The sequence below is a fragment of the Scomber scombrus genome, chromosome 2, assembly GCF_963691925.1.
Source record: "Scomber scombrus chromosome 2, fScoSco1.1, whole genome shotgun sequence".
NCBI lineage: Eukaryota > Metazoa > Chordata > Actinopteri > Scombriformes > Scombridae > Scomber > Scomber scombrus.
The window spans coordinates 36756112-36770972 of record NC_084971.1 but is presented as its reverse complement, the minus strand read 5'-3'; the positions used below and the strand labels follow the sequence as shown (position 1 = coordinate 36770972).

At 44.6% G+C, this 14861-nt stretch overlaps 1 protein-coding gene across 1 annotated transcript in view; it reads right to left on the bottom strand.

The window, feature by feature from the left end:
* LOC133999159 (NACHT, LRR and PYD domains-containing protein 3-like) overlaps nucleotides 1–14861 on the bottom strand; it is a 68847-nt gene that overhangs the window by 30384 nt on the left and 23602 nt on the right. The window contains exon 10 of the mRNA XM_062438341.1: nucleotides 9074–9247. Coding sequence (XP_062294325.1) covers nucleotides 9074–9247 — 174 coding nt within the window. The remainder of the gene's footprint in view (nucleotides 1–9073; nucleotides 9248–14861) is intronic.

The following is a 14861-nucleotide window of genomic DNA, read 5'->3' as shown; positions in this document are numbered from 1 at the left end:
AGCTTTAGAAACATGACATCTCATTCATCAGAACTGAGTGAATGAGAAAAGTCAGTTTGATCAGTTAATTAACATTTTAAATGATGAAGAGCAGCAACACAAACATCAGTCTTCATCATGAAGTTTGTCCTACAGTCACCTGCGTACTAAACTACTGATTTAATTATCTCTGTGACGTTAATAGTGTCAAGTTGTGAAATAACTTTATTACAGTAAAAGTTCTGCATTCAAAACGTGTAACAGTAAACATTTCATCAGTTTAATGTAATTAAATATCAGAAAGTCTTCAGCTGTTTGCTGTCAGAGGAAAACCTCCATTAACATGATGATACATTTAACATCTGCTCCCTGTATACTCTGTAGTATAGACTACTCCATAGTATACAGTATATAGACTACTATATAGTACACAACTGAGTATTTATAATAATATTATAGAAAGACCAAACTGACTAAATGTTGGACTGAGAGAAAAAGGAAAAACTACAAATGCGTCTGAGTCTGTTCTGGATCAAAGTTGATTCCCACTCAGTCCTGGACTAATCAGAGTCAGCTGTTAACTGAGCTGAGCTCCTCTCAACACTAACAGCAGCTTCACTTTCTGCTTTTTACACTTTTTACTGTCAAATAACTGAAAACTGTCACTTACCCAAGCTTCACACGGAGAAAATATCTGCGTCACAGCTGAGAGAGAAAAGTTAAACAACTGCTGCAACCAGGAAATGAACAGAGAGAAAAATACCTGCCAGGTGCTGCGTCATAGAACAAGTTCAACTAGTTTCTAGATCCTGGAAATGAGTTCAGGTTTGGATTTAATCTGATCAGAAACAAACTCAAAGTGACTCTGAACTAAAGACATTCAGCAGGCTTCATATTATCACTACTAACAGTACTGGAAGAAGTACTCTGATACTTTACTGCAGTAAAACTACTAATATACTAATGTACAAATACTCCATTACAAGTAAAAGTACTGCATGAAAAGTACTGCAGTATTATGAGTGATGTAGTATGCAGTATTACAGTAAAAGTACTGCAGTATTATGAGCGATGTAGTATGCAGTATTACAGTAAAAGTACTGCAGTATTATGAGCTTGATGTATTTTGGGTGTTTTCAGTGAACTGTAAACTTAACAATATAAAAAAGAAGAAGATCATATTTTGTCTTCTTGAACATAAACTTGTCATAGACGAGCAAAGTTAGGTTGAAGAGTTACTGCAGCGTCTTCTATGAGAAAACTTATATTTATAGTAAAGAGGAAATATAACTGAAATATAACTTCTGAATAGATTTGAGGCTCATTTGCTGAATTTCTGGAGGGACTGTATGGGCGGAGGTGGAACAGTTTACAAGCAAACCAGTGTCATTACCAGCGATGCTCTGTGTACCACTACTGTGTAGCAAAAAAGCCAGACAGTCAACCCCACAGTAAATGGTTCACTGAAGATATGGTCCCAGTTCAGGTCCAGTTTTAAACACAAACAGACGCTTTCTTTGCTACCTATTGTATCAAATGGGCTATTTCCACCTTCAATGATGGACCCTTCAAATTGTGGTTTAGGAAGGGACTACGGTGTGTTAGGGACCTTTTTCATGAAAACAATTTTGTATCTTTTGAGCACATTGTGGGGGAACATGGCATACCTAGATCTCACTTCTTTAGATATCTGCAAGTACGCATTCTAGTCCAGAAACACTTTGCCTCCTTCCCATCTCCCCCAGTAGGTGGCTGGATTGAGGAACTTTTAGAATGGGATCCTCTGGAACGTGGAATCGTATCTAGATTATATAGCACCATTCAAAGAGTGGCTTCTCCTTCTTTGAACCATCTCAGGGAACAGTGGAGTGAAGATTTTGGGGCAGATATTTCAGACGAAGACCATGTGGTCTTCCTCAGTCGCCTCACGTGAAAGGACGTCCCGTTTGGGTGGACTGCAGATTGCCAGGAGGCGTTTGAGTTCCTGCGGGACCGTCTCTGTGCAGAACCTATAATGGGGCACCCAGACTTCACCCACCGTTTCACTCTCTACACTGACGCGTCACAGGTGGCTGTGGGGGCAGTACTGGCGCAAGACGCTGACGGTCTGGAGAAATGGTGGCTTACACTAGTCACTCCCTCACGGCAGCCGAACGACGGTGGTCTACATATGACAGGGAGTTGTTGGCGATAGTGTGGGCTGTTCGTCATTTCAGACACTACTTGGGTCTTCGCCCATTCACCATTGTTACAGATCACTGGCCTTTGTTGGGCCTACAATGGCTCCCCATTGATAATGACAGAACGGGGCGTCGCAGCCGCTGGGCCCTGGAACTGGACCCATATGATTGGCTAATTGTGCACAAAAGTGGGGCTCAACACACTAACGCAGATGCTCTTTCTCGCAGACCCGAACTCAGTGCAGAGCTAGTGGACGGTGATACCTCTGATGCTACCCACACTCTTGTGCACACAGGTACCCAGACAATTATGGACCATGACCCCAGCATCGTGTGAGCTGCAGAGACTCCCGCCCTCACCACGGCCCTTACAGCGGGCCCCAGCTCCTGTTTGCCTTCTGACCCTCAGGCTCGTGCAGACCAGGACTTAATCTACACCCTGTCACACAACGGCTCCTAAGTCAGGGAGCTCCAACAGAGTGACGCTGACATCGGGCAGGTTTTGGCCTCGCTGGAGGTTGGTCAGAGACCCCCTAGGTGGAGGTTGAAAGATGCTAGTCGAGGTTTAAAGAGACTGTGGCATGAGTTTCCCTGGCTGACTTTCATTGATGGACTGTTGCACAGAGTGGTGCGGCTGTCTAATGTGGGGCAGACTACACAAATGGTTGTCCCTGCTGTCTTGGTCCCCGAGATCCTGGGACACCTGCATGGCACACCTTTGACAGCTCACCTTGCCTATGAATGGATCTTGGGACGTGCCAGAAGTGTATGTTACTGGCCCACTATGTACAGTGACATTAAAACTTGGTGCGATCAGTGTTATGCCTGTCAGAGGAGGAAGTCCCCCAGTTCCCCGACATCATTCCCCTATGAGAACTTCACAGGCGGAGAGGCCTTCCCAACGTGTCACAGCCGACATACTCTAGTTGTCGTACACATCTAAAGGCAACCGGTATGTTTTAGTTGTTGAGGACTTTAAGTTCGTTAACCTGTATGCCATCTCTGATCAGAAGGCCACCACAGTTGCTGAGTGTCTCTTTCAGAGTTATTTTTGGAACATGGTGTGATGGAAACACTGCACGCGGATATGGGGAGACAGTTCGAATCTGAGGTGGTGAAACATTTATGCCCATACCACCCCATACAATCTGAAATCGGATGGTATGGTGGAGAGATTTAATGGGACACTTATCGATCAGTTGGCTAAAATGCTCCTTTCGTGCGAGGGGGAGTGGGACTCTTTCCTGTCGCAGGTTGCTTTTGCTTACAATACCAGTGTACACTCCAGCACTGGGTTCACACCTTACTTCCTCACACACGGCAGGGAGGCCCGGACGCCGGTGGATGTGGTGCAGAGGCCACTGGTGCAGGGCAGCCCGGGGGAAGGGGCCCACAGAGGACTTTGCTAGTTCTCTCCTCAGGCGCTTGGACACTGCTTTTAGTCAGACAAAGGTCAACAACAGTGTGGCAAGCAGGAGACAAAAGACTTTCTATGATACCAAGTTGAGGCACAAACCGTACTAGGTCGGGGACCTGGTGTGGTTGAATGACCCCACAGAGAGCCGCCATAAACTGGCTCCCCACTGGAAGGGGCCTTACTTGGTGCAACGGCGTATGGACAGGGATGATGAGGTGGGGGTCACTTATCGGATTTGTAGCCCGTTTGGGGAGGAGCCACCTCTTCAGACCATCCACTATGACAGACTACAGAGCTACAATCTGCCTGTGGCTTCTCCTTTGGGGGGCCGTAGAACCTTCCTCTCCCCTTCCCCGCCCTCTGCACTGGAAGAGACTGCTGTTGCGCCTGTTAGCCCTGCACCTGAACCCCCTTGACTTTGTTCTTGAACCAGGTTCTGGTTCTGATGATTCCTCTGCAAGGGCACTTGCCCCTCCTAAGATCTCCCGGTGGGTAGGTCATCGCGACCCCCTGTCCGCTTTAGGGATTATGTGTTGGAGTAATTGTTTTATACATGCTCATGTTTTCTGATTCCATGTGTTTTATGGGAAGTAGCGTGTCTGTTGTGTAATTTTTGTTATGCTTTCCTGTGGGATTTGCTGCTATGTTTTCTTGTACTTATTATTATTATATATTGTCTGTTGGTTGTGGGTTACCCAGACAGTGGTTTACAGTTGTGTTTATTGATTATTGACATGCACACTTTTCCTGCTGTGTATTCTGTGTACTGTAGTGCAACTGTCCTGTTTTTTTTGTACTGTTTGCCATTCCTTTCTGTTCTTAGAAATGGGGACATTTCTTACTGTAAGGGGGGACGCATGTAAGAGTTGGATGCAGCATATGTCGACTGGTCATGTCTGGAGAGTTGAGTGCAGGGCTGATGTCATCTAGGGGCGACGTTGTGGTTAGTTGAATAAAACGTGTGAAGAAGTTAACTAAACGGAGTGTGTTGGTCCTCTCTGAAAGAGTTTATGTTCCTGAGTTTTTATCAACAGAAGAGTGACTTTAAAAGCCTCTACACATCGGACGTTACAGTAATAATAATATTAATAGTTAATAACAGGACAGTTATCATGCTGGGTTCATTAATTCACTTTATTAAAGACTGATCTTTAGATTATTTCACAACACTCGAACAGTAGCGAACATCTTTTCATGTTTGGTTAAATGAAATGAAACCAGTTAAACATCTCACTGACATTATTACACTTTTACATTCGGGGACAAAATGAAATAAAAGTTCTACAGTTTCATTCTCAGGATGTCAGATATTCTTTTTGAGGGTATAAAATTCTTGACATTTATGGTTTCATATCTTTAAAATATGTAATTAATATGTAATATGTTGTAATGTACAAAAATAGTAGATTACAGTAGTGACTCGTCAGGTGTTCATCAGGCTGTTTAAAGTTTAATGTTAGCTAGCGGAGGCGTCGCTCTTGTTGCTATGGTAACCTGTAATTGAAGGAAGCGTGTTTGGACCCTGCGGAGCTCCACCAGGAAACAAGAACTTTAACCTCCTGCCTCCTCATATGGGGACGACATTAAACTTCACTCTGCTGAACTTTGACCTGTTGTCCTCGTTCATGAACACCTCTTTGTGCCACCTAGTGGTAAAAAAAGCACATAACACATTAATCAGTGTAGAAACCAGATGGCTTCTTGGCCAAATCAATCAGCTGATCCCCAGATAAAAGTGGAGCAGGTACAAAACCTGATCACATGTTATATTTCCAACTTGTTTATTTATGTTTAATAATGTTTATTTGATATGAATTTGACTCATTTTGAGCAACAAGCTACGACACTGCTTATCAGGACGTTTGAGGACGTTGGGACTTTATTATAATTGATGTAAATGTGATCTGATCTTCAGTCAGCAGAGTTTCTTCTTTTTTCTTTCCCTCCTACAGAGGACACAGAGAGACTGAGGAAGCAGAACAAAGCCTGGACAAGAACCCAAACCCAGCATACAGAGGTTGAGTGAATGTGGTGTTGAAGGTGTGGAGGTGGATCAGTGTATCAGAGGAGACTCTGTAGAAGGACAGAGTGCCAGCAGGACAGTCCACATACACTGCTACTCTGTTAGAGACAGTGGAGGAGGTGGAGGAGGAGGAGGAGGAGGAGGAGGAGGAGGAGGATGTTTCTCTCTTATTGTGATAGACATAGTAACGACCATCATCATAGCAGTCCAGACTCCAGGACTGATCATTCAATCCAAACAAACAGTCATCACTGTTTCCTTTCCTTCTGATTCTTCTGTAACTCACAGATATATTAACTCTTACTTTCCACTCGACCTCCCAGTAACAGCGACCAGTCAGAACATTTCTACACAGCAGCTGAGGCCAGTGATCAAATCTGTCTGGATGATCAGGATATGACTGATCCTTCTTCACACGTGTCACCTTCCTGTTGTTGTCAGACAGTTTGAGTTTTCTGTACATTGTGTTTGGATCCAGTTCCAGTTCACAGGCATCTGATGGAGAGAACGAGACACAATACAGCTGCAGTTTATCATCTGTTGATTTATGAACTACTTTACCGAAACCATTCAACTCAAGTCAATCATATTTACATTTCATTTCTTTTCTGATTCAATGAAAGAAATTCATATAAATGTTACAGATTACTATCTCTGCAATGAATGTATTCACTATGTTAGACCTGATGTTTCCTCTTTATGTTCCTTCTGCTAAAAGGAAGTTGAATCTTTGTCTCATTTATTTTATGTTTGTACTCATTCAGTAACTTTTGGACTCAGATGTTCTTATTAATGTGGGAGACTAATAAAGTTTTGGTTCCTATTACAGAGAGTCTGCTCTTATTATTGAGAGTCTAACAACAGTGAGGTTGATAACTTGATCTTTTATGCAAACATCATATTCACTAATTCACATTTCTTCATTTTCTTCCAAACAAAAACTAGTTTGATGTTGAACTTCAGACTTTCTCTGATTCTGTCTGCAGAGTCTCCAAAAACTAAAAAGCTTTAAAGACGTTTCATCTTTTCACAAACATTGTGACGTCATTTTATAAGTTGCTGTGAAATATTGTTTATTCATCTTTAAGATTGTTTAAATTTCTCTAAGTTGCTTTTATAATGCTTGTTATAATGTTTTATATATTACAATGTAGGGGTGGGCAATGTATCGATGTTATATGGATATCGTGATATGGTGATATGACATCAGTGTTTCTTTTCCTGGTTTTAAAGGCTGAAAACAGTAAAATGATGTAAAGTTCTGAACTTACCAGACTGTTCTATTATTTGCTTTTTACCCAGATTGTCTTTATATTCACATTACTGATGATTATTTATCAGACTTCTCATTGTGTGAATATTTTGTGAAAGCACTTCGCTCATATTTTAAAACACTTCATGCACCATTGTTAAGTTTAATGTTTATTTCTGCACCTTAATGTGAAGAGATAATTGTTAAGTGTTAATCTTCACTCAGACTTATGTGTACATTTATTTATTTGAGTGTTTTTAATGGTTGTGTTGACATTTCTTCTCCCTGTCTGCATTGATTGATAACTGAGGTGATTAAAATCAGAGGAAGTTTACAATGAAAGTGTTTAAATTGAATATTTTCCCCCTGGTCTTTATTTTAAATAGATTTTAAAAAAATAAATAATTATTGATATCGACTGATATGAAACAATTTTATCGTGATACAGTTTTCAGCCATATATTCCAGCCCTAGTACAATTTATTTGTGATTAATTTATCTTATGTTTTCTACAATACACACACACACACAATAAATAATATATGACAATAAAGTTTATTTAAAAAAACGTTGCGTGATGTAACACACACGCACGCACACACACACACTATTGAACTCTAACTGATAATGCTGATGTCTCCTGTGATTGGTTGTTGATGAGGTCACTGTTCATATCTCTGATGTTTGGTTATTGGTCTCTGACCTCAGGGTGGCAACACCTAATTATTCATTCATATTCATGTTTTTATTGATTTTTAATGATTATCTTTGATAACTATTACTTATTGCTGATAATCAAACCTGCTCCTACTGAGTCCCAACAACTGAGACATCACTGAGGAAGACCATGAGATGTGACTGAAAGCTTTGGACATACAGAGTAAGTGGACCTTTAACAGTTCAGTTAGAACATGAACAGTCAACATTACAGTGATATTCAGTAATATTCATGTTTTTTCATTAACTTTGGTGTAAAGTGAAGGTCTTTGCACATCAAGTCTGTTATTTTCATCTCAAACTGTCGTCTGTTACAAACACATTTTAGTCCAAATGCTCCAAACAGCTGAAGTCAGTATGAATGAATGAACTTTATCTGCAGGAGAGACACGAGGGACATTTTGGAGCAGGTAGCGCCACCATGTGGACATTTATAAAACATTTCTCTTTTAACTCCTGAACTGTGACGAACAGAAGGAAATTTCTGTTTCATGGATTCATTGGTTCAAGATAAATGTCAGTTTAGGCCACGCCCATTTCTGACCAAACACATTTTCCATCATTTTGAACTTTTTTCACTTCTTTTACATATTTCATCCAGTTTTTCTCAAAGTTCTCATGAATCAAACTGAAAACACACTCACACTTCCTCACACCAGGTTTCAGTGTCTGCAGTCCACCATGGTCCATCCTGGAGGAAGAGACAAAGACACAATCAGCTTCATACACCTTCACTCATATCCACCATTAAACATGAACCACAGTCCCTCAGTTAGTCAGAGTGTCTGTCCATCTGTCCATACCTGAGAGTGTCCATCTGTCCATACCTAAGAGTGTCTATCTGTCCATACCTGAGAGTGTCCATCTGTCCATACCTGAGGGTGTCCACCTGTCTGTCCATACCTGAGAGTGTCCATCTGTCTGTCCATACCTGAGAGTGTCCATCTGTCTGTCCATACCTGAGAGTGTCTACCTGTCTGTCCATACCTGAGAGTGTCCACCTGTCTGTCCATACCTGAGAGTGTCCATCTGTCTGTCCATACCTGAGAGTGTCTACCTGTCTGTCCATACCTGAGAGTGTCCATCTGTCTGTCCATACCTGAGAGTGTCCAACTGTCTGTCAATACCTGAGAGTGTCCATCTGTCTGTCAATACATGAGAGTGTCCACCTGTCTGTCCATACCTGAGTGTCCATCTGTCCATACCTGAGAGTGTCCATCTGTCTGTCCATACCTGAGAGTGTCCATCTGTCTGTCCATACCTGAGAGTGTCCACCTGTCTGTCCATACCTGAGCGTGTCCCTCTGTCTGTCCATACCTGAGAGTGTCCATCTGTCTGTCCATACCTGAGAGTGTCCAACTGTCTGTCAATACCTGAGAGTGTCCATCTGTCTGTCAATACATGAGTGTCCACCTGTCTGTCCATACCTGAGTGTCCATCTGTCCATACCTGAGAGTGTCCACCTGTCTGTCCATACCTGAGAGTGTCCACCTGTCTGTCCATACCTGAGAGTGTCCAGTCTCCAGTGTGGATCCTTCAGTCCAGCAGACAGAAGCTTCTCTCCTGAGTCTCCTGGATGATTGTAGCTCAGGTCCAGCTCTCTCAGATGGGAGGGGTTGGAGCTTAGAGCTGAGGCCAGAGAAGCACAGCCTTCCTCTGTGATCAGACATCCTGACAGACTGAACACACACAACAGTTCATCTGATGAGCTTAAAAACATTCTCAACTCAATAAACAGGATTTTGTCTTTCAAGCCTTTATGTTCACACTCAGCGCCCCCTGCTGTATGTTTAGGTTAGTAGGATAGGGTTAGGGTTACCACCTGTTGCTGCTGGAGGCTGAATTGCTGAAGCTCAGAGTTTAATCTGATGCCATTCTGTTTTAACTGTGGCAGAAGAAATGTCTTTAACGACAATATCGTTTGACAACATTTCTAAAGACACTAAGAAGATTTAATAGAAATGTAATGATGTTTATGGTATACACATTGAGTCTTCATTAAAGATTAAATGACGGAAACACATATTCTGACTCACATGTTGGTGTGAAAGGAATTGTACTTACTGTATACTTGATCATACACAGAGGAGGGAAGTAACAAAGTATCTGTACTTTACTTGTATTGGTTACTGTACTCAAGTAGTTTACTCTTCCTCCCTCCACTGCACACAGATATCTGGACCTTCTACTCCTTACATTGTCAAACAGACTCATTACTTGTGTCAACCTCAGTGACTTTATAAAAAGAAGACATGACGTGTAAATAAACAATAGAATACATCTTTTTATTTTTATTTTGGTGTGTTTGCTATGTGTCCCTGGTAAGATGCCCCTACCCCCCGGGTGAGTGCTCATATCTAAATATGCTACTGGAAGGAAAGTCCAACAATGTGCAGACAGAGCAGGAATATGACAGCAGCAGGAAGACTACTGTCATAGACTCACTGAAATACTCACTTTACACTGCTCCATTAGAAAACATCACTAATAGTAATATTATATATAATATATACATATATATAACACAATCTGTATAAAAGGCTATTATTTTGAAGGTGTGTTTAAGGGTCCATTCTTCCTTTTCTGTTGGATAGTGACGCAATTACCCCTAGTGTAGTAGTTAACCACGCAGCCTACAGCCGAGCCAACTGACTTTTTTGACACCTTGCTCTACCTGTGGGGATTTCCTTTGTATTTCGCCTGGGATTAAGGATGTTTTTTGTTTGGAGACACTCAGAGTGTTAAGTGGATGCACGAAGTAAGTGTTGTTCTGCACATATATTGTGTTTTTTACAAAGCACCTTGTTAACTCCCATATGTGTATTCCTCTGCCGAGAGGTAATTGATGTCCGTTGGTTAGCATTGTTATGAGTATAATGTTAATTCTGCTGGTTTGAATTGTTTGTGTGTACGGTTAGATAGTCTGTCACATCTCAGCAGTTCAGGTGGTTAATTGCTCGTGGGCTGTGTGCGAGAGTTTTTTTTTATATTCGGTTTAACCAGTAGATGGTGCTATAGGATCAGGTAACCCAGTATTATGGTTAAATATATTGCTGTTGGTTTGTTTATGTTAGTATAATTTCTGTATATGCACAGAAGAAAATTGTGTATATTTTTTCTGCTTATGTAAAACATTATATTATTATTAAGAGGATGATGTATAATATGATTTATTATTATTATTTTCAGAACTTTTACAACATTGAGTGGGAAAGAAGACATCTTCCTGTCATTATTCCCGTGTCCCTGACCGACCCAGCATCTTGTTTACTGTATAAACCCTAAACGGACTAGCATTAACCCTTCCCTCAATTACACAATCTGTGACAGTCAGTGAGGAGAGATTAATGTGATTACATTTCTTTAATGCATTATGCTCAGCCCTTAATCACATCTCATTAACACTGACAGCCCAAATATTTATACAACATATATATTATATATTTTTATATATATTATATATTCATATATGTATATATATTCTGAAATTTGGCTTGCAACACAACTTGACTGGGTCCAGTGATTTCTTTAACAAAAGAGGAAAACTCTCCTTTTTGTGTGCCAAGAACTTTTTTTGTTTTGCCGAGTTAATAAAAGAGGTAAAATTCATTTTTATTTTTGTACTTACATACATTTCAGAGACTTCACTTTGTACTCTATTGCAGAGTACAGAGTTTTACTTGAGTAAAGAGTTGAATCAGTACTTCTACTTTGGTACAGAATGAGAGGACTTTCGCCACCTCTGATATTACAACACATCGGCTCAGAAAATATGTTTAGTATCAGAACTCTTCATGTAAACTAAAAACTGGGGAAAACAAAATATTACTTTTTATAAATAATCATAAAAACTGACCTGAGAGTTTCCAGTGTACAGTGTGGACTCTCCAGTCCAGCAGAAAGCTGCTTCACTCCTGAATCCTGCAGGTCGTTGTGACTCAGGTCCAGATCTCTCAGACTAGAGGACTGGGAGCTGAGAACTGAGGACAGAGCTGCACAGCTTCTCTCTGAGAGGTTACAGTCACCCAGCCTGGAGAAGAATTTTAATAAGTTAATTCACAGATCCAATATATAAAGACAATAAATGCTTGGTGGGTAAACTTTGACAGACAGTTGAATCCTGACCTGAGAGTTCCCAGTGTACAGTGTGGACTCTCCAGTCCAGCAGAAAGCTGCTTCACTCCTGAATCCTGCAGGTTGTTGTTACTCAGGTCCAGATCTCTCAGACTAGAGGACTGGGAGCTGAGAACTGAGGACAGAGCTGCACAGCTTCTCTTTGAGAGGCTACAGATACTCAACCTGGAGAAGAATTTTAATAAGTTAATTCACAGATCCAATATATAAAGACAATAAATGCTTGGTGGGTAAACTTTGACAGACAGTTGAATCCTGACCTGAGAGTTCCCAGTGTACAGTGTGGACTCTCCAGTCCAGCAGAAAGCTGCTTCACTCCTGAATCCTGCAGGTTGTTGTTACTCAGGTCCAGATCTCTCAGACTAGAGGACTGGGAGCTGAGAACTGAGGACAGAGCTGCCCAGCTTCTCTTTGAGAGGTTACAGTCAGTCAACCTGGAGAAGAATCAGCAGAACAAAAGAAAACATTTGTAAATATGACTTTTTTTGTGTGCCAAGAAGTTTTTTTGTTTTGCTGAGTTAATAAACCCCTCCCTGAGCTACTACCTTATCGTGGTGGAGGGGTTTGAGTGTCCCAATGACCCCAGGAGCTCCGTTGTCGGGGGCTTTATGCCCCTGGTAGGGTCACCCAAGGCAAACAGGTCCGGGGGGAGGGACCAGACAAAGCGTAGCTCACAAAAACCCCTTATGATGATTAATTTAAATGGAACCTCGTTTCCCCTGCCCGGACGCGGGTCACCGGGGCCCCCCCCTGGAGCCAGGCCTGGGGAGGGGGCTCGATGGCGAGCGCCTGGTGGCCGGGCCTGCACCCATGGGGCCCGGCCGGGCACAGCCCGAAGAGGCAACGTGGGACCCCCTTCCCGTGGGCTCACCACCCGTAGGAGGGGCCAAAGGGGTCGGGTGCAGTGTGAGCTGGGCAGCAGCCGAAGGCGGGGACCTTGGCGGTCCGATCCCCGGCTGCAGAAGCTAGCTCTAGGGACGTGGAATGTCACCTCTCTGGCGGGGAAGGAGCCTGAGCTGGTGCGCGAGGTTGAGAAGTTCCAACTAGACATAGTCGGCCTCACCTCGACGCATAGCAAGGGCTCTGGAACCAGTCTTCTCGAGAGGGGTTGGACTCTCGTCCACTCTGGAGTTGCCATTGGTGAAAGGCGCCGGGCAGGGGTGGCAATACTTATTGCCCCTCGGCTTGGCGCCTGTATGTTGGAGTTTACCCCAGTGGATGAAAGGGTAGCCTCCCTCCGCCTACGGGTGGGGGGACGGATCCTGACTGTTGTTTGTGCCTATGGCCCAAACAGCAGTTCAGAGTATCCACCCTTTCTGGACTCCTTGGAGGGGGTGCTGGAAAGTGCTCCCTCTGGGGATTCCATCATTCTGCTGGGGGACTTCAACGCTCACGTTGGCAGCGACAGTGAGACCTGGAAGGGTGTGATTGGGAGGAACGGCCCCCCCAATCTGAACCCGAGTGGTGTTTTGTTATTGGACTTCTGTGCTCGTCACAGATTGTCCATAACAAACACCATGTTCAAGCATAAGGGTGTCCATATGTGCACTTGGCACCAGGACACCCTAGGCCGCAGTTCGATGATTGACTTTGTAGTCGTGTCGTCGGACTTGCGGCCGCATGTCTTGGACACTCGGGCAAAGAGAGGGGCGGAGCTGTCAACTGATCACCACCTGGTGGTGAGTTGGCTCCGATGGTGGGGGAGGATGCCGGTCAGACCTGGCAGACCTAAACGCATTGTGAGGGTCTGCTGGGAACGTCTGGCAGAGTCTCCTGTCAGAGAGAGCTTCAATTCCCACCTCCGGGAGAACTTTGACCATGTACCGGGGGAGGCGAGGGACATTGAGTCCGAGTGGGCCATGTTCCGCGCCTCCATTGTCAAGGCGGCCGACCGGTCCTGTGGCCGCAAGGTGGTCGGTGCCTGTCGTGGCGGCAATACCCGAACCCGCTGGTGGACACCGGCGGTGAGGGATGCCGTCACGCTGAAGAAGGAGTCCTATAGGGCCTTTTTGGCCTGTGGGACTCCGGAGGCAGCAGGCAGGTACCGGCAGGCCAAGCGGGGGGCGGCTGCGGCGGTCGCTGAGGCAAAAACCCGGACATGGGAGGAGTTCGGTGAGGCCATGGAGAACGACTTCCGGACGGCTTCGAAGAGGTTCTGGACCACCATCCGGCGTCTCAGGAGGGGGAAGCGGTGCACCGTCAATACTGTGTATGGGGGTGACGGTGCCCTGCTGACCTCGACTCGGGACGTCGTGGATCGGTGGAAGGAATACTTCGAAGACCTCCTCAATCCCACCGACACGCCTTCCGGTAAGGAAGCAGGGCCTGGGGACCCGGGTGTGGGCTCTCCTATCTCTGGGGCTGAGGTCGCCGAGGTGGTCAAGAAGCTCCTCGGTGGCAAGGCCCCGGGGGTGGATGAGATCCGCCCGGAGTTCCTCAAGGCCCTGGATGTTGTGGGGCTGTCATGGTTGACACGACTCTGCAACATCGCGTGGACATCGGGGGCAGTGCCTCTGGATTGGCAAACTGGGGTGGTGGTCCCTCTTTTTAAGAAGGGGGACCGGAGGGTGTGTTCCAACTATAGGGGGATCACACTCCTCAGCCTCCCTGGTAAGGTCTATTCGGGGGTACTGGAGAGGAGGGTCCGTCGGATAGTCGAACCTCGGATTCAGGAGGAGCAATGTGGTTTTCGTCCGGGTCGTGGAACTGTGGACCAGCTCTACACCCTCTGCAGGATCCTTGAGGGTGCATGGGAGTTTGCCCAACCAGTCCACATGTGCTTTGTGGACTTGGAAAAGGCATTCGACCGTGTCCCTCGGGGGGTCCTGTGGGGGGTTCTCCGGGAGTACGGGGTATCGGACCCCCTGATACAGGCCGTCCGTTCCCTGTACAACCGGTGTCAGAGATTGGTCCGCATAGCTGGTAGTAAGTCGGACTCGTTTCCGGTGGGGGTTGGACTCCGCCAGGGCTGCCCTTTGTCACCGATCCTGTTCATAATTTTTATGGACAGGATTTCTAGGCGCAGCCAGGGCGTTGAGGGGTTCCGGTTTGGTGACCTCAGGATTGGGTCACTGCTTTTTGCAGATGATGTGGTCCTGTTGGCTTCATCAGACCGTGACCTCCAACTCTCACTGGATCGGTTCGCCGCCGAGTGTGAAG